Raw genomic sequence first — 18,018 nt, 5'->3', positions numbered from 1 at the left:
TTGGAGACCTTCCCCAATTACCTATTGTGTTGTCCTCAGAAATAAGATTCAAGTAAATATCAAACAGACAGAATCATTAGAAACACTCTGTAATATTATAGTCATTTAGTCAAACAGGTTAATAGTACCTTCTTCAAAATTAATATTTTTACACTGTCGTCCTGAGTCATCCACACGATGCTCTCTTAAAAGAAAAACATAAATAATGTATCCATGAAAGGCTTAGTATAATAGATGAATGGCTTAAATTTATTACTAGCTTTCTATTTTTCCACATTCTGATAGTTTCTTTTACTGCCTTCTGAGTAATGAAATTATTACAAGATATAACCAATAAAATTAAAATGATATGTTACAATTATTACTTTATTACTTTATCATATAAAATGGAAAAAATACTCAATTAATCTAAGAGCACACATGAGCTACCTTAATCAGTATTTAAAGTTTTCAAATGGTTTTCAACATGAGTTATAAACATCTGTGGACTCTTGGATAAAACACTCCAAAGTAATATATAGTAACAAAACTTCTGTAGTTTTATAAAATTTCTTCTGATATATAAAAGATAAGAAATATGTATTATGAGGAATTTTTGTATCTATGGTTGATACTAATCATTAATCTACTTAAAATGTTGCTTTCATGCTATTACCTTACTTAGAAACCTATAATTAGTACATCAAGACCAAACTTTGAATTTTCAAAGAATTTATAATCTGTTCTTATTCATCATCCATTATTTTAGTTAAGAGTACCACATGCATTCGCTTATTAAAAAATATAAGTACAATAAGAGACATCAAAAACCAAATAAAGACATCACAGAAATAATAATTCTTCAATAATGATAATGCTTATTTAATTTCACAATCTACAAGAGTAGTTTTATCGTTTCTATCTAATTACCTTAATACAGTAAGGATCAGAATAATATTTAAAATTCCCAGGAAGGCGCCCAGTAAAACTGGTGCTGTGTACATGTTTATCTGCAGCTTAATGACATCCCACATCACGCCCTTTTCTCCAATGAGTGCAAAACAAGTCTGAAAAACTTATTAAAACAAAATATGTACATGTGAATTATTACATGGGAGGTATAGGATAAAACAAATATAAAGAACATTTACCACAAAATTGGAAATGATGTATGGAATCTCAACAGGGATCTCAAGAAGCAAGAAAATTGGTTCTTGGTGGGGAGAGACAAAAAATTTACTTTTTTTTCTGTATAAAACACAGACATAGATATAGCACAAAAAATATATATGATACAGATCTGTGATATTGAAATTTCATCGGTATGGAATAATTCAGAGAAAAAAGTCTAAAAAGCCTCCTTTGGGAGACAATGATGTAAAAAATGGGTGAGAAGCACTGATGTAATCAGGAATAATCAAAGGATTATTCCTCACATAATGTGTATCTTCTTTTTTAAAAAAAGATCTCTGTGATGGACAGGGAAGCCTGGAGTGCGGCAGACCATGGGGTTGCAAAGAGTCGGGCACGACTAAGAGACTGAACTGACTGAGGATATTTAAATTATACAGTTTATTCCATAAATAAATTATTAAACTTTAACGAATCTCACTGTAAGAAAATGTCACATTTTAACTTAATATTATTAAATATTACTGTGGATAAACTATTTAAACTATACATTTAATATCATTTTCGATTTGGTTCTGTGGCAAAAATTGGATTGGAAAAGTATTTGTCTACTCTTCTGATTTAGATTCTGTATCTGGTTCTGCCATCACTTACACGTAGCCTTAGAGTGAAAATTAAGTAAAATACTGCACCTAAAGCACTTGGAACAGTATCTAGCACATAGTAAGCAGCCAATGGGCTTCCCTGGTGGCTCAGTGGTAAAGAATCCGCCTGCTAATGTCCAATAGAATGGGACATGACTTAGCAACTAAACAGCAACAAGAAGAAGCAGTGAATAAATGTTCGTGCTTAGTGGTGTGGTTATTACTGAAAAAGTCGTCTCATCTCTTTAGGATTACATCTGCTCATCTTTAATACAAAATATTTTAGTGAATAATCTTTAAAATGCTTTTTAGATGGTCAAAATATTTACTGAGAATCTGGGCCTATATATCAGGTACTATGCTAGACACTGAGGAGAGAATGGTAAATTTAAAAAGACCCAGACTACGCCCTCTTGTATTTTATAATATATTTTGAAATAAGATTTCTTCTTACATTTCATTCCAGACACTAAACTGAAATATTAGATTTTGGTGAATGATGAATTAGATTTTCTATTGTTAAAGAGAAGAAATAATGGAAACCAGAAGGGCCTGGGGTGATGATGAAGTAAACTGAGTTGCATTCAAATTTATGCTATTTATAGCTGCAATATTAAAAGCATGGACAAATTATGTCTTTTCAATGTTGTTATAGGCATAAAATTAATTTCTCTACTCATTGGCAGAAAATTAACTGGTCTTACAAAAACATTAAATTTCATTAACATACTTTTATATGCAGCTGAAGTAAGAAAGCTTGGAAAGAAGAGACTAGTAAATTTTCTTTAAAGGTAAGGACAAAAGGCAAAATGGTAAAGAACTTGCTATAAGTAAGTGTTAGTCAACCAGTCATGCCTGACTCTTTGCAACCCCATGGACTGCAGCCCACCAGGCTCTTCTATCCATGAGATTTCCCAGGCAAGAATACTAGAGTGGGCTGCCATTTCCTTCTCCAGAGGATCTTCCCGACCCAGGGATCGAACCCAGGATTTCTGCACTGCAGGCAGATTCTTTAACGACTGAGCTACAAGGGAAGCCCCTGTAACTTTCCTCAAATCCTTCAGTTAAAAGAACTCTGTTTCTCATTAACAGGAAAAAAAAAAAAAAGCAAACTCTTGCTGAGATGCCAAGCTAAATGATAACATGACAAACCTTACACTTTGGATTCAAAGAGTGAGGTCTGAATCTCATGCCTCCCATTTATCCAGGGTGACCCTGGATAATTTACTTATATTCTCTATGCCTTGGTGTTCTAATCTGTAAAACGGGGACTAATAACACTTAATTTAGTGGAACATGAGTTAACACATATAAGGAGCGTAGCCTCACAGCTGGATTAAAAAATATCATTTCCCTTCCTTTTCCTTCTGCTATGGGGTTTTATGGGCTTCCCTGGCAGCTCAGATGGTAAAGAATCTGCCTACAACCCTGGTGTGATCCCTGGGTCGGGAAGATCTCCTGGAGAAGGGAATGGCTATCCACCCCAGTACTCTCGCCTGGAGAATATCATGGACAGAGGACCCTGGGGGGGCTACAGTCCATGGGGTTACAAAGAGTCGGGCACAACTGAGCGACTAACAAACACACATAAGGGGTTTTATTCTTGGATTTCATCTAACATTTGAACTTCAAAAGTTTACCCAATTCAAATCTAAGTAATGACAACCTACCTGGACCTAGAATAAAGCCTAATGCTTGACATGCACTTGTGTTTGCCATGGAACTTGTTCTTTCCTGAAGAGAGGTAGCACCAGCAATATATGACCTAATAACAGCTACATTTCCTAAGAAAAGATACAACAATCCAAAAGAAAGTAAAGTAAAAATAAAGAAAATATTTTCCAGTTTATAAAATTCAACTTAATTTGGCTCTATATGGAAGAAATATTAATCTGCAGCATAGTCACTGCTTCTTTATGATTATACAAAGCATTTAGAGTCAATAAATGCATCAGTTAATAGAAAATATTACTTTTACTAAAATGAAAAAACAGTTAAAGATTTGAAAGAGTTAAAAAAAAACAGCATTACAGGAACCTTAAAATTTTTTTCATCATTAAATACTGAGAAAGAATTGAGTGTATGGAGTCCTACTAATTTTTACACACTCGGCATACTTATACTGTAACATAAGAAACTGAAAAAGAAATCCTAGCAATTTAACTCAAAAAAACTTGTTGAGCTCTTATGTTGAAAAGACACTGCTGGGGGCTACAGAGTATTTTTAAAAGTGGTCATTTTTCTCTAGTTACACCAAGTTTACTATCTAGTTGGTGATAAAGGATGAAAACAGTGCAAAACATTACATAAGCAAATGCCAGAGACTTGTTAAAGGATAAGGTCTGTTAAGGGGTAGGGTAGCCTAAGAAAGCTTCATGGAAGATGCAGAACTTGAACTGAATCTTGAAGGAAGAAGAACCATGGGAACAGAAGAGAGAAACTATAAGTAAAGGCAACATCATTAGAAAAGGCAAAATGATAGGAAAGATATTTGCAATAAGACATCTGTATGTTGAATGAGGTATAGGAGACTGAGAAGAGGTGACCCTAGATGAGAAAGGGCCATGAGTGTCAGGATGAATGTAAGTTCAACACAATCAAAAATATATATGCATACATATTACCTGCCCCAAATCCTACCAATCCACGAGCAGCCAACATGTAGTATTTATTATGAGAAGCTGGAACATGGACATATGCATAGAGGCAGTTGGCTGCCACCGAAATGAAAATGGAAACAATAAGAGGTTCTTTTCTTGGTCTGTAATTAGACCACAAACCAAATATAGGTGAAGCTACCATTTGGCCAAGGCTAAATGAAGCAATAATCCAGCCCAAAAAACTTGCATCAGCAGTCTGATCAATCTGTAGAAAAAAGAAATATGCTTTAAGAATTGTTATCCAAGAAAGTAAAGTTAAAAAGCTACGTACATTTTTTTCTGACCATTTAACATTTCTATTAAAACAAATAAAATCAAGAATTCTAACACATAAGTCTTATAACACTACTACTTATAGTAAGGAATTCAAGCTTCTGACATTAACTATATTAACAATTCACTACACAAGGAAAAGTGCTTAAGAAGCTTCATCTTTTAGAATTATAAAATTCTGCATCATAAAAAATCTTCTTAAAAAATATTCACATTATATACCTAACAATAGCATCATAAAATTTATGTGCCATTCTTTAATTCTTAAAAATACAATTATTTACCCTTATGCAACTCAATAACCTACAGTTTATTAGCTTTTTTATTATTATTTGTTAGGACTGTGAATTTATCTTTTTAAACTGCACACAATAATCAAATTCCAAATAAAATTTATCTCATTAAACTTACTACTAAGTCTTCCTTTCAGCATCAAAAATCCAGGATTCTACCAAAGAGGATTTATATATCATGAATGTTGAGGGAAGAACCAAATGATTAAAACACAGAAAATACTTTCAGAAAATAGAGAATTCTAGCTTACAAAGGGACTATGGAATAAATCAGAAGATTGTTTTTATACACAGTAGGTTATATAATAATTTATAAGAGGAAGAACCATTATATACTGGGACATAAGGTTAAACATATGCAGGTTAAATGGTAGAATAATTTAACAAGAAAAACCCTGGGCTTTTTTTCCCCAAAGGTATTTTTAAATAGCTTAAAATGATGATATTTAGGTATATTTTTTGTTTGTACAGATGAGAAATAAGATTGAATAAATGTAACAACTTCATGTCATATATATAACAATTTAAAAAGCAATGAAAACTAAACTTTAATATTAGATGTCTAGTAATTTGAAAGCAAAAGGATAACCGTATCTTCTCAGGATATTAATTGATCATAGTCAAGTGTCCATTGCATGGACAGAAGTGAACTGACTCTTGAAGGTGCCTGTAACACTTTCAACAATAGCTGCTATTTTAGTTGGATACTATCCTTTACAATGACTGGAAAACTGCAATCTGTTAGAATTCTGCTAGAATTGTAACAGGAAAGTAAAATGGTTTGGAAGATACAGGTTCAGAAAGCTCAGTTCAGTGACTGAACTGTTAGCTGTGCTCCTGTGTGCATCTCCCTCATGGCAATAACAGCATCCTGTTTCCGGTCCTCTGGCCACCTCTGACGATCCCCCTCATATTGTTTTCAGGATAAAATCTAAACTGTTTATTATGAAAAACTAGCTCACTACCTGGCCACTGTCTCTCCTTTCCAAACTTTTTATCTTTCTCAGAGATGACTTTTAAGCTAAGCAATATGTGGTAACATATTATCATAAGAGAGACAGTAACCTCAAATTAATAATGAAAATTTTGATAAACAATAAGAAATTGCTATATAGCACAGGGAACTATATTCAATAGCTTGTAATAATCTATAATTAAAAAGAATATATATGTATATACATATGTATGTCTGTGTGTAACTAAATTACTGAACATCTGAAACACTGTAAATCAACTACACTTCAATAAAATAAATAAAATTAGAAAAAGAATGAAAATTTTTAAGGCAATAGGTAACAGTACTGTAGAGTCAGATATTGGTTTCAGATAGGCTTGATTCTGCCATTTTCTAGCTGTGTGATCTTGGACAAGCTACATAACTTATCTGAGTTTCTTTATCTGTTAAACAGTAGTGATAATAACCACCTCACAGAGTTGTTATGAAAATCAAAAGATAATTTACATGTGTGTGCCTCACACACAGTAAATTATAAATAATAATTATTATAATAATTATAATAATATTAATACTATTAATACTATTATGAAATAACTTGAGAAAATTAATTCACAAGATTTTGGGTGAAAATGTTATATTTGTATTGCCAAAGAACTAGCAGTATGTTCATGTGACCTCAGTAATTTTTCTTTTGAAGAGATTTCAAGTATTTGCTGAAAGCAATGAATTTCAAAATTCAAAGTATTATGCTGAGTAGATCTAATTGTGCAAATACCTTCCTTTTGAAAATTTTGAGGTTAGACACAGAGACTCTGAAATCAAGAGTTTTAATATACGGAAATACATATTTTAGCACAGAAGATGTTGCTCCAGAATTGTTAAGTATACTACTCTAACTCTAATAATTCTGTCAGTATGGAAAGAGTTTTTAAGTTCATGAGTAATGATTTCATGTAAAATAAAGCTTTAATTAGTTTAAATTAATTTTCAAAATGACAGTGACACTGGGGCACTAAATCAATAAAAAGTAAAATTAGTATTTTTTTTCCTATATTTCTTTTAAAGATAGCATAAGAAATAGAATTTTAAGTTAATAAAATCTAAAGTGAACATAAGATGTCAATAAATTCCTTATGTGTGTTTTTGCATGCTCAGTCACATCTGACTCTTTCTGACCCCGTGTACTGTAGCCCACCGGACTCCTCTATGGGATTTTCCCAGCAAGAATACTGGAGCAGGTTGCCATTTCCTCTAGGCAATCTTCTCAACCCAGGAATCAAAACCATGTCTCCTGCATAGCAGGTGGATTCTTTACCACTGAAAAGTATAATTTTTAAATCTTAAACATTCATCACATATGTTTAGTATTTTTGTTGAAGCCACCCAGCCATTCTAACAACCTAGGAGAGAAGTTTGGTACACTCTCTGTAACACACAATTACAACACTCAATGGTAAGTGTTAATGATAAAGATATATGAAAGCACAAAGGAAAACCTTCTAATCCAAAGTGAGGTGAGGGACAGTAAGAAAAGGCTTTTCAGAGGGGACATTGGAGCAAAGCCTTGAAAATAGTAGAGAAGAAGGGAGGAAGGGAATGGCAGAAGAAAGGAGCGATGCAGGAAAAAAATCATTCCAGAAAAAAAGGAGGAAAATGTGCAAAGATCTGAAGGATCTTAGGCTCATCCAGGTACATGTATCTAATAAATTCTGTGACTGAGCATGCAAAAAAAGCAGGCATAAAAAATTTATTGAGATCTTATATTTCATTTTGGATTTTTTTAGTACAGTATAATTTTTAAACTCTAAACAGTCATCAAATATATCTAGTATTTTTGTTGAAGCCCTCCAGCCATTCTAACAACCTACTAGGGAAGTTAGGTAAGCTCTCTGTAACACAGTTACAACATTCAATGACAAGTGTTAACGGTAAAGGGATACAGGAAAACATAGGAAACATAGAAACATAGGAAAACGTTCTAACCCAAACTGAAGTGCGGGACAGTAGTTTTTATCATTATTAACTTAAAATGCTATTTTCTTATGCTATCTTTGAAAGAAATACAGAAGTACTAATTTTATTTTAGTGATTTAGTACCACATTTTCATTACCATTTTGAAAATTAAACTGATTAAAACATTATTTTACATGAAATCAATACTCATGAAACTAAAACTCACTATAGATATAATGTGGGCCAAGGCTCAGGATTTAGGCTGAAACACACATACACACACTGCTGGAGAAAACCAAAATATAAGGAGCAAGTTCATGAAGAAAACTACACAAAATAATTTAAGAATAAAGAGTTAAGGGTAATGGCAGGGAAGCGAAAAGAAAGTTTCAAGAAGCAGAGAAAGGACAACAATGTCAAGCAATACCCAAATGTCACCTCAACTAAGGACTGAAAAGTATCTAGTATTTGGTGAGTATTAAGTCTTTGAAGAACTCATCAAGAACAGTTTCAGGGTAGCAGAGGAGTTAATCACATTGTAGCAAGTTAAGGAGTGAACAGGAATTAGGAATTAAAGAAGAATTCCTTCAGAAACCTTGACTGAAATATTATTATAGATTAATTATGTTTCCAATTTAAATACTGATTTTTTAATAAATTCATTACTGGAATTTTAAGATAAAACTGATAGTTATATGTCAAATATATATATTTTTTAAGGTAGAACTGACAGGACTTGATGATCAATTGATGTCAGGGTACCCACCAGATTTTCACCTTCTTTACACTCTTTCCTTCCCATCTAGTAACCACAGTGTCAAAATATGTATATTGTCTATTCATTTCACAATGTCACCTGACAACCCAAATTAATTCTATCGGAAAGCATGAAATGTGTACATTTTAGGAATTCAGACTATGTCTAACCTAGTTTCCTTTTTATCAGGGAAGGGGTATGAAGAGGATGGGAAAATGGCTAGTAAGGATGTGACCATGTATCTAAGGGCTTCCCAGGTGGCTCAGGGGTAAAGAATCTGCCTGCAATCAGGAGATGCAGGAGACGAGGATTCAATCCCTGGGTCAGGAAGATCTCCCCAAAGGAGGGCATGGCAACCCACTCCAGTATTATTGCCTGGAGAATCCCAAGGACAGGGGAGCCTGGATGGCTGTGGTTCATGGGGTTGCATGACATGACTGAAGTGACTGAGAACAGGCACACACATGCCATATACCTATGTGTGCCGAGGACTGCTGGGTATAACCCTATATTCTGCTATAATACTCTTCTCACTTCAAGAGTGTTCTGGTGTGCACAATAAAGCATATGGTCACCTTACTTATAACCCTCTTTAGGGGACTTATTCTCATGTTATTCTAGCAAAGATTAAATCAGAATACTACAGAGACTCTCTAGAAAACTACTAAGAGTTATTACTTACAGTTACTTAAGAGAAGCATGAAGTGTACAAACCTTTTGGAGATACGGCCATATTGACATTATCACAATAGAAAATCCTGTGAAGAGGCAAATTATGTTATTTATATTTACAATTTCATCACTACAGATATAATTTTTTGAATATGAATTTTAAATCATTCTGAATTTACAAATTTATTACCACAAATGTTTAATTTATCAAGCAATGGGACTTTATTTACCAGAAGAAAAATAAATACTTAAGACTTGAAAAAATATATATAATTATAGTCCCTCACTATAATTATCACAATAAAAGCAAAGGACCTATTTCTCCTTATTCACATGTTTTTATCATAGATGAAAATTACTGAAAGCTTTGTTAAGCATTTACAGCAAAAATGAATGGATGAAAGGCTACTTTGTTATAGAGGAATGCTAAACCTGTCATCTATTTGAGAGAAATAATTGACTGTAGGGAGGATTAAGAAGAAGGAAATTGACCTTTAAGGGGACAGTGGCTAAGAACCAGGATTCCTTAAGATGCGCATACCTTAAAAGAAAACTGTCTCTGCTAGCTTTTATTGCTTGATAACTGTAACGATTATCATTGGGCTTCCCAGAGGGTGCTACTGGTAAAGAACCTGCCTGTCAATGCAGCAGACATAAGAGACCCGGGTTTGATCCCTGGGTCGGGAAGATCCCCTGGAGGAGGGCATGGAAACTCACTCCAGTATTCTTGCCTGGAGAATTCCATGGACAGAGGAGCCTGTGCAGGCTACAATCCATGGGGTGGCAAAGAGTCGGACACGACTGAAACGACCTAACACACAAACAACTGTAATGATTAACTCTAATACTATTTGTCGATTTTAAATATTAGGCACATCCAATCAAAATCATACCAAAGCTATTTTTTAAAAAGTTGTATGAAGATATAATTCACATAGAATTCACCCATTTAAAGTGTATGATTCAATGGTTTTTAGTATTCCAAATATATGCAACCATCACTATAGTCAATTTTAGAATACCATAGTCACTTCAAAAAGAAACCCTGGACCCTTTAGCTATCCTCTGCTACCCTCCATCCTCTCCCCTACAGCCATAAGCAACCCAGAAATCTACTTTCTGTCTCTATAGGTTTTCCTTTCCTGGGTTTTCATATGAATAGAATCATACAGTATGTGTTTTTTACGTCTGGCTTCTTTCTTTGATAATACTTTCAAGGTTCATCAATGTTGTAGCAGTGTCAGTACTTCTTTCCTTTTTTAAAAGCCTGGTTTATTTTTTATTTATTATTAAGTGGAGGATAACTGCTTTACAATATTGCACTGGTTTCTGCCATATATCACCATGAATCAGCCATAGGTATACGTACATCCACTTCCTTATGAACCTCCCTCCCACCTCCTATTTCATCCCACTCCTCTAGGTTGTCACAGAGCACCAGATTTGAGAAAAGTTTGACTTAAAAAATAATTTAATTATTAGTTTCATTTTATTTTCATAGTATTTTGAATTAACACAATGACTTCAATGAAAACAGGGTTGAAAGAGTCAACACATATTTGAAAACAAGACTATTACTGCACAATCAAGAAACTTGTAAACAGGTAAAATGTTTAATATGCCAATTAAAATCTAAAGTTAAAATTTTTTTTGCTGTTCAATTTGAAATTATTACTTATGCTTTAGATAATTGAGCACTAAAAAATCAGAAGTGTTTTAAATGAAAAACAACTGTTGCAGAGCTTGCTACCTAAACAACATTCATTTGCTCCCCCACTTCCTGATAGAATCCTGGTTGTATTCAAGTATTTATCACTCCTTCACAAAGTCACAGACTTCAGAGGACACTGTGTCCACCCAAATTCCAGAGGGTCAATCCTGAGGTTCCAATATTCTAGCTGATGATGGGTTTAGAAGTTAACAGGTAACCCTGTTCTGATCGGTGAGAAGTGAGGGGAAGTCTACTTTGGGACCTCCAGGAAAGGATGCCTCATCTCTTCGGAGGGTAAAAAAATAAGTCTCTTTCAGTCAGTAAAAATTGCTGTGAAAGGACTGACACCTGGAAGTGCTGCTGCACCCTTGCTGTCGCCTAAGGATGAAGGCAATATGCAGAAGAGAGCAAAACCAAAATACTTATTCAGAAGCAGAGCCAGGGAAGGTCACCTGGAGTTGTTCCCCTGTGGACATCTTATAAGAAAACATCACTGTTCAAGCCAATTTTTTGTTTGTTTGCTTTTCTTAAGGATTTTATTGACAGAAAAAACAAAGAAAAAATTGCCGTTATAAATTAAAGTGATCAGATTTGATGTCCTGCATTTACTGGTCATCATTGTCAGGTCGTTAACAAACTTGTTCAAGCCTATTTGAATCAACATTTTTTTTCCTGATATTTGTAGAGAGCATAATAATATTCAATCCAAATATCCTTTGTTTTGTACTTTTCTTTAGTTTTAGCTTTATTTAAAATCTGTTTTTCCTCAATGTTGAATCATAAAGAAGACTGGCAAGTGAGAGAGAACAAGAGAGTGACCTGGGATTAAAAGAAAGGATATGGAAAACAATTTAGTCTAATGACCACTAAATCCATCTCGGGGAAAGAAACCATTTGTAAAATTAGTGCCTATGGACTTAAGAGGGTCCAAGCTTGGAAATAAAGAATTAATCCCCTAAAACATTCCTTTAAAAACTATCACAGTATTAAGAAATACTATATATATATAGTATTTGAGAAAAAACATGTATATTCCTTATCATTTTAACACAATTACAGTTCTTAATTTTTTTCCTAATAAAGATTAACTTTTTAGTAAATATATTTTCATAAATAATGTTAATAGGTTAAAATGCATCAAGCTATATAAATTAAGATTTTTGCACTTCACTCAAGCTTCCATTGTGGCTCAGCCAGTAAAGAATCCACCTGCAATGTAGGAGACCTGGGTTCAATCCTTGGATTGGGAAGATCCCCTGGAGAAGGGAAAGGCTACCCACTCCAGTATTCTGGTCTGAAGAATTCCATGGACTGTGTAGTGCACGGGGTTGCAAAGAGTCGGACATGCCTGAGCACTTTACTATTTGTATGTATCAATATAAAAGTTTTTTTTTTTATTTTTATTAGTTGGAGGCTAATTACTTTACAATATTGTAGTGGTTTTTGCCATACATTGACATGAATCAGCCAATATAAAAGTTAAATGAGGTTCACAGGCCACAAAAGAAAAAAACAGATTTGCTGAACTACATCAAAATTTAAAACTTCTGTGAACAAAAAGCACAATCATTAGAGTGAAAAAAAAAGTCCTGGAATGGTAGAAAATATTTACAAATCATATATCTGATCTGGGGTTATATTCAGAACATACAAAGAACTCTACATCTCAATAAAAACAAAACAACAAAAACATCATTTTTTTTAAAAAATGGGGAAAGGACTTGAACAGACATTTCTTCAAAGATCATATATAGATGGCCAATACACACGTGAAAAGATGCCCAGTGTAAGTAATCATCAAGGAAATGCAAATCAAAATCACAATGAGCTACCATCTCATGTCCATTAGAATGACTTGCTGCTATTTAGTTGCTAAGTTGTGCAGATTCTTATGCAACCCCATGGACTGTAGCCCAGCAGGCTCCTCTGTCCATGGGATTTCCCAGGCAAGAATACTGGAGTGGGTTGCTATTTCCTCTCCCAGGGGATCTTCCCTATCCAAGGATTGAACCTGCGTCTCCTACATTGGCAGGTGGGTTCTTTACCACTGAGCCACTTCGGAAGCCTCATTAGAATGACTATCTATTAAATAAACATAACAGTTAGTGAAGATGCGGAAAAATTTGGACCCTGACTGTCAATGGGAATGTAAAATGCAGCAGCAGCTATGAAAAGAAGTATAGCAGTTCCTCAAAAAATTAAAAATAGATTTATCATATGACATAGAAATTCCACTTCTGGGTATATACCCAAAAGAACTGAAAGCAGGATGTTAATGAGATGTTTGCACACTCATGTTCACAGCAGCTATTTCTAAGAAACAAGACACTGAATTAACTCAAATGTTCATCAACAAATAAATGAATAAACAAAATGTGGTGTATACTGAAGCAGGTCAACACATGCTATTTCAAAACATGCTGCTTTAGCATACTGATTATTTTGAGCTGAAAGCAACTGGAGACACAGTAGGGCTCTCTGCCCTCCCCATTTCTGCCTAAAAACAGGGCATAAATTTCCCCTGAGAAATGTACTCATCCAGTACCAGGAAGAAGAAAACATTCTTATCACTGGAGATGAGGCATAGGTGCTGATATAAGCCTGTTACAAGCAAACCTTACAAAACCACCTGCATCCTCCATTAGTGTTTCGAATGTATCTCCGAGTCACTTTCGCACAATTACCATCCCCAGAAGCCCAACCCCTTTCGTTTGTCTATAGTCAGTTCTCCACAATTACAGCCCTTTATTAAAACAGTATGTAACCTCCTGAATGTTTCTTTGGGGTTTTCACGTGTTTTCTATGAAGCCCCATGTGAAACATAAAAAATATTAACATCACTAAATTTTTATGATCTTCTCCTGTTGATCTGCCTTTTGTCAGTTTAATTCGCAGGCCCCAGCTGTAAATACCAAGAAAATAAAGGAAAAATTATACCTCTCCTACAATTTATACAACAGACTATTAGCCTTAAAAAAGAAGGAAATACTAACACATGCCACAGCACAGATGCACCTTAAGGATGTAATACTAAATGAAATAAATCAGTCACAAAATAAGATACTGTATGATTCTATTTATGTGAAGTATCTAGAGTACTCAAATTCATAGAAACAGAAAGCAAACTGATGATTAACAGGGGTTGATGAGGAAGGGGAAATGAGTCATTGTTTAATTGGTACAGAGTTTCAGTTTTACAAGACACAAAAGTTCTGGAGACTGGTTACTACCATCTAGATACATTTAACATTCTGACCTTAGAAATGGTTAAGATGGTACATTTGATGTTAGGTTTTACCACAATAAAAAAATAATTTTTAATTAAATGACATTAAAATGTTGTGTTTTATCTAAATTTTCTAAATTACTTAAAATTTAATACTTACCTACACTGCTAAGAAACATAGTAAGATACAGAATCCTAATAGATCTCCATCGGCTCTTAAAATGCTCCTCAGTTTCTATAATATCCCATTCTCTAAATGTAAAGAAGAAAAAAAGTAGTATACAGTTAGCTCATTACATGCAAATCTTTCTGTGGCACAATTTTATTTCCTCTCTCCTAAAGTCATGAAAATTATATGACAGAGGTCTAATTTATCAATAATGGTTTTTACTATATTAATTCATCTATAAATAAGTACTACATCTTTTAATTTCCATGGATGTATTTATATATCACTGTGCATAGAAACTAGGGGAGACATGAGGTAGCTGAAACAGGCAAAATATTTTGTGAACCAATTATTTTGCTATCGTTGGCATGCTACAAAATTTATGAACAAAAGTGCTGAAATTTGCTAAACTGACAAAATGAATAAAGTATATAAAAATAAACTAGTCACTTCAATCTTCTACAGGTGGGACAAATAACTAGTAACTATTAAAAGATAATAATGGAGGCTCCCCTGGTGGCTCAGTGGTAAAGAATTCACCTGCCAAAGCAGGAGACACGGTTTCAGTCCCTGGTTCCAGAAGACCCCACATACTGTGGAGCAACTAAGCCCATGCTCCCTCGAGAGCCCGGGAGCCACAGCTCCTGAGCCCAGCTGCCCCAACTGCTGAAGCCTGTACCCCCTGCAGCCGGTACCAGAGAAGTCACCAAAATGAGAAGTCTGCGCAGGGCAATTAGAGAGCAGACCTCACTCGCTGCAACTAGAGAAAAGCTCAAGCAGCAACGATGACCTAGTACAGCCAAAAATAAATTTTTAATTAAAAAAAAAAGATAATAACTGTCATCATGATGACATGCTCTACTTGATGACATCAAATTAACTTTGCTGTAGGAAACTGTTTTGGCTGGATACTTGAAGCAAAATTAATATAAGTGACACCAAGAAGGTTTGATGTGACTTAAGACATTCCTAGCCCTGAGACCTCCTGAAACACTTGCCTTTGCTCCAACAAGAGTTACCAGACAAGTTCTGTTAATGGACCAAAGAGAGACCAAGGCCCCTCCAGGCTGGGCTAAGTTTTCATATAAGCCTGTGACCTGGATTAAGGGTAAGTATACTAATCATACAGACTACCTTTGTCAGGTGATACATTAGTGTGTGTGCTCCTTACATTTTCACATATACATACGAAAAGAGTTAACAAATTTAATACGAGCATTATGTTTTCAAAGAATTAAGACAAACATAACAGAAAATGACTTCTTATGTTCCATTTATCAGCAAAATATACACCATTCAATCCCATATATGGAATTCTGGTATATCTTTAAAGTACTGGGTTACTACTATAATTTTAATGAACTCATTTTTATTTTCTGAAGAACAGAAATCTAATTGACAACCATAAATAAAAGTATCACTAAAATAAGCCTAAATATTTTCAAATAATCTGCTCAGATGCTATCTAAGTCATAGAAAGAACCAAGAGAAGAAAACTATTTGATTCTGAAAAAAATGTAATAAAATTTTTTGAGTAACTTTGACTTAAAGGTCAGTCAAAAGTCTTTCTTCTTTCAATGACAGCTATCAAATATTAAAGGGAAGATAGAAAATCATCATTTACTCTCCATGTAACAACGGATGAAAGCAAAGAGCATCAGCGAATCCAAAAATAACTGGTTGGAAGGTCATATAGCCTCAAAGTATTACTTGTCCGGTGACTTACTAGTCAGAAAATGGAACATGAGCCTTAATAATTGAGAGATATACCAGTCATCCTCTTAACCACGTAGTCAAGCTTGGCATTCCCAACAGTAGGATAGCCTGGCATCCACTGCCCCCTGACATACTGGGATGTTCTCAACATAAGCCATGGGTGTTCTTGCCAGAAATGTTTGACCAGGATCTACTCAGGAATAGTCCACAAATCCAGAATGTGAGATGTTCCAAAGAAAACAGAAAACTAACCTAGACTTGCCAGAGGACTCAACGTTGGGAAGAACAGAAACAGAAGGTCAGGGGACAGTTTTAGGATGGCAGAGTCTAAAAAGACCCAAGGGTCAAAATCTGAACAGTACTTAGATATGATTTAAAAAATAATAGCTATAAAGTATATTTCTGGAACAAGTAGAAAAATATAAGTACAGTGTATATACTTTGAATTAATAGTGTATTTCTAGCTGTGGTAACAGTGATAAACAGCTATGTAAAAGAATGAATATGTTTGGGGGAGATGTAGGCTGAAGACTATAATATTTAGGATAAAGTGACATAACGTTTGCAACCTACTTTGGAGTTTGGCAAGAGGTGTGTGTGGGTGTGGGGGGTGTGTGTGTGTGTGTGTGTAGAAAGATTTGAACAGTGTGGAAAAGGCTAACACTGACTGGGTAATTAGATATTTATTACACTGTTTTGTGTGCGTGTGTGTAGAAAGAGAGATTTGAACAGTGTGGAAAAGGCTAACAGTGACTGGGTAATCAGATATTTATTACACTGTATTGTCCATTTTTCTTAATTTAAAATGTTTCAAAACAAATATTTTACTTTTCCTTCTTTTCAATTCAAAAAATAAAACTTTGGTGAAGAAATGGATCTTTCTTCCTTGTTGGAAATAGTAGGAATATAGGAGAATATAACTGTCCTTCAATTGAGTTATCATTTTTACTACATTTTCTTAACCTTGATGATTCAACCAACCCTGTCACATGACTGAGAGTAACTTCCCAAAGGCTTCTTTCTTGTACCACTAATGCAGAAGAAAAAATTCTGCACTTTCAAGGTGACTTAACATTTTGGTTCCTTTCTATTATCATTGCTGTATTCTGGTATTAGTTCTCCACTTGAGACTCTCCTTCAAGTAAAATTGCAGTGCTAAGGCTTTTGTCCTGTCCAATATTTTCATTTCAAACTATACCTCAAATGATAGCATGCTTATCAAAGTTGTGATTGAAACAATGAGGAATATACAACATACTGGAGTAAACTGATAACCAAACTTAGCTAGATAAAATTCAACAGGAATAAGTAAAAGGAACCATATTTAGGTTCAACAGATCAAGATCTAACAGAAGGATTCTTGAGTTAGCAGCCATATTTTACTTACCAAAAAAAAAAGAAAGATTGGATTTCCTGAGAGAAAAAATAAAATCGTACCTTTACCAGAGAGCATCTGTGAACTCCTGAAGAACAAAAAAGAACCCACACTGAAAGAGGATAAGAGAAAGGAGTGTGTGGTCACTGGTAGAATACTGTAATGATATAAAGTTATAGAAATTAAAAGACAAATAAACTGAGAATGTTTCATAAGGATCTTCTATACAACCATGAGTGCTAGTAATATCTGTTTTACAGAGATTAGGCTGAAGTTGCAAAGAAAAATTTTAAGCACCTGTAAGACTTTAGGATATTCTAAGAGAGGGATCAGCAAACTACTGTCTATATAGGCCAAATCTGCTCTACCACCTCTTTCTGTGCGGTCTGTGACCTAAGAATAGTTTTTACAGATGAATACTTGTGATTAATTCCACAACAGAAAACACTAACTTTGAACTTCAATTAAACAAAATGCCACCCTCACAAGAATTCTATTCA

At 34.3% G+C, this 18,018-nt stretch overlaps 1 protein-coding gene across 4 annotated transcripts in view; it reads right to left on the bottom strand.

Moving 5' to 3' along the window:
- MFSD8 (major facilitator superfamily domain containing 8) overlaps window positions 1–18,018 on the bottom strand; it is a 37,244-nt gene that overhangs the window by 16,030 nt on the left and 3,196 nt on the right. For 2 of the 4 annotated variants that reach the window (XM_070474862.1, XM_070474863.1), the window contains exons 2-7: window positions 14,419–14,510; window positions 9,364–9,407; window positions 4,379–4,619; window positions 3,425–3,538; window positions 910–1,054; window positions 129–184 (exon numbers count right to left, since the gene is read on the bottom strand). In XM_070474862.1, coding sequence (XP_070330963.1) covers window positions 129–184; window positions 910–1,054; window positions 3,425–3,538; window positions 4,379–4,619; window positions 9,364–9,407; window positions 14,419–14,510 — 692 coding nt within the window. Of the gene's footprint in view, window positions 1–128; window positions 185–909; window positions 1,055–3,424; window positions 3,539–4,378; window positions 4,620–5,098; window positions 5,136–9,363; window positions 9,408–14,418; window positions 14,511–17,580; window positions 17,631–18,018 lie in introns of those variants that run through there. The other 2 variants (XM_070474864.1, XM_020916766.2) reach the window with 2 other exon arrangements.

This window comes from Odocoileus virginianus, chromosome 12 (assembly GCF_023699985.2).
Source record: "Odocoileus virginianus isolate 20LAN1187 ecotype Illinois chromosome 12, Ovbor_1.2, whole genome shotgun sequence".
In the NCBI taxonomy this organism is placed as follows: Eukaryota; Metazoa; Chordata; class Mammalia; order Artiodactyla; family Cervidae; genus Odocoileus; species Odocoileus virginianus.
The sequence above is the reverse complement of the archived record's forward strand: the minus strand, read 5'-3'. Positions and strand labels throughout refer to the sequence as shown.